Consider the following 2,189-nt stretch of genomic DNA (forward strand, 5'->3'; position numbering starts at 1 on the left):
CAATGAAGTTTGGGGTCACCACCACATGAGAAACTGTGTTAAAGGGTCGGGGCGTGAGGAAGGTTGAGAACCGCTGCCTTAAGGCCATCCTCGTCGCGTGTGATTAAAGCCCCTTCCCCAGAGGTTTCTCTGAAATCTTACTGATATGCCAGCACCTTCTGTGGCCCTTTGGGGAGAGACCCCCCCCCATAGCCCCTCTCCCTGTTAGTCCAGCAGCAGCTGCCCAGGCTCTGGCTGACCTTCGCGGTGCCCTCCCCACCCCACCCCCTGCCCGTGCCAGGCTCACCATGGCTGCGGTGCCTCCACGTCCACGTGCACAGGAAAGTGTGGGATCCGAGACCTAAGGGGAGGCTACAGACAAAGGGGTGACGCAGGCTCTGCTACGCACAAGCAAGCTGGCAGGAGCTCCGGCAGAGGGGGCGCCTGCAGAGGAAAGCGGGGTCGAGCTGCCGCCATCCATTCGGCCCGGAAATCACTGGAAAAGGCACCCCTCAAACACCCCACAGCCCCAGGCTCCCAGCAAACCCCAACTCCTGCTCACCTTCAATACGGTGTGTGGGCCTGAGTGTACATCTTCCCCACAGCCCTTCCTGCCACTGTGCCTGGTCCCTGCTGCCTCCCCCTCATCTCTTCACCCCCCCCTCCATCGACTCTTCACCCTGCAGCTGCCCGGGTCCCAATGAAGCCTTTAGCTCTCATCCTGCAGCTACTGTCTTGCTCTCCTTACAAGTGCTTTGTGCTCTGGCCAAGTCATCTCACCTTAACAGTCTGATACCAGATTGTTTATAAAAATCCTTCCTCCATAACCTTGCTTCCCCGTCCACGTGGCTCCAACCCCTTTAATTCTAGCATCTACACCCCATTTAATTCTAGCTTCTCTCCCATCACCCCAGGTATATCCTGAGACAAGCATGATTGTATGTTCCCATGTCTGATGTGCAATATTTAAAATAAAATTATGTAAAGACAGTCCAATGAGCATGGTGAAACCCACAATAAAATGCAGTTCCTGGCCCAAACCCACGTGAGTACATGTTAGGCGACTAGTGAGGATTCTCTATAAAAGCACCAGCTACCTCCCCTCTTTCTCTAACGGGACGGACTGAAAGTTTAAGCAGTTCTCTTCTGACCCTAAATTTAGGCTGAGAAGACATCACTGTGCACAAGGACCAACTTGATGTCAATAGTGAAGGGGAACAAATGCCTGTGGAACAAGAGGGCAGAGGTCGTGGCGTCACCTCGTGATGCTCTTTCCATCACAGGGCACCTCGCCAATCTTGCACCCAGGTCCCTGATCTAACACCTGGCACCCTCACAAGTTCTCAAACTTCTCGAAAGTGTGGACTTGGTAAACTGCATGAGAAACAGAAGCTTCTGCAAGTCAAAGCATGGCCTGGTTTTGCCAAGACGCATTCCTTCGTGCTCACCTGAACTGGCAAAAAAGACCCTCACCATGAATGTGCAAAAAAAGTTTAACAAGTAAATAAATAGAAAACTTTTCCCTCCAGAGAAACTCCAGGTAAAACTACAAGCTTCCTTTTTTGGCTGTTTATTCGTCAATAGGAAGATCCCTCAGTGGTCCTGCTATCAGCTCCTTTTGTTCTGATGGCCAGAGGCTGTCATCCTAGCACTACACCCTGCAGTGCCCGCCAGACCCTCACCCTCATTTAAGATGCCAATGAATCTGAAAAATACAGAACCAAGGCTCTATCATAGCAAACTAGGAAAATAATGAAATGTACAGCAGAGTGGACTATCATTTATTCACTGTAAATGATAATCATGCGATTGATGTAAAAAAATGACCATTCATGACATACGTCAGTGAAATAAATGGAAAATAAAGTAAGTTTTAAGAGCATGATTCCACCCCTACCTACATTTTCAAAACAAAAGCAAGTGGGAAAAATGAAGTTGGGGGTTTACTTTCCCATTTTATTGGCTATCACTCACATGCTTTAGATTAATAATGTAAAAGGAAGTATGATCACCGTTCACATGCAGAGCTGACTTTAATGTGATCCTGGCCCTGACCCCGAACCCCCATCCTGCTGATTTAATGCACCTTCTCTAACCTCCTCACCAGCCTCTACTCCCTGCCCCTCCTCCTGCCATGGTTGCCAAGGCAACCAGACCACATGCAAGCACACGGGTGTGGCCAGTCAGGAACATGGATTGACAGGCAGCAA

General features: G+C 49.8%; 1 protein-coding gene across 7 annotated transcripts in view; it reads right to left on the reverse strand.

The window, feature by feature from the left end:
* The window catches only part of LOC102442032 (small nuclear ribonucleoprotein-associated protein N), a 36,204-nt gene that overhangs the window by 19,550 nt on the left and 14,465 nt on the right, over window positions 1-2,189 (reverse strand). For 3 of the 7 annotated variants that reach the window (XM_006107372.3, XM_023748095.1, XM_023748094.1), the window contains exon 1: window positions 287-2,183. In XM_006107372.3, coding sequence (XP_006107434.1) covers window positions 287-289 — 3 coding nt within the window. In that variant the 5' untranslated portion in view covers window positions 290-2,183. Of the gene's footprint in view, window positions 1-286; window positions 2,184-2,189 lie in introns of those variants that run through there. The other 4 variants (XM_023748100.1, XM_023748098.1, XM_023748097.1 and 1 more) reach the window with 4 other exon arrangements.

Source organism: Myotis lucifugus, unplaced genomic scaffold (assembly GCF_000147115.1).
Source record: "Myotis lucifugus unplaced genomic scaffold, Myoluc2.0 scaffold_1148, whole genome shotgun sequence".
NCBI classification, from domain to species: Eukaryota; Metazoa; Chordata; class Mammalia; order Chiroptera; family Vespertilionidae; genus Myotis; species Myotis lucifugus.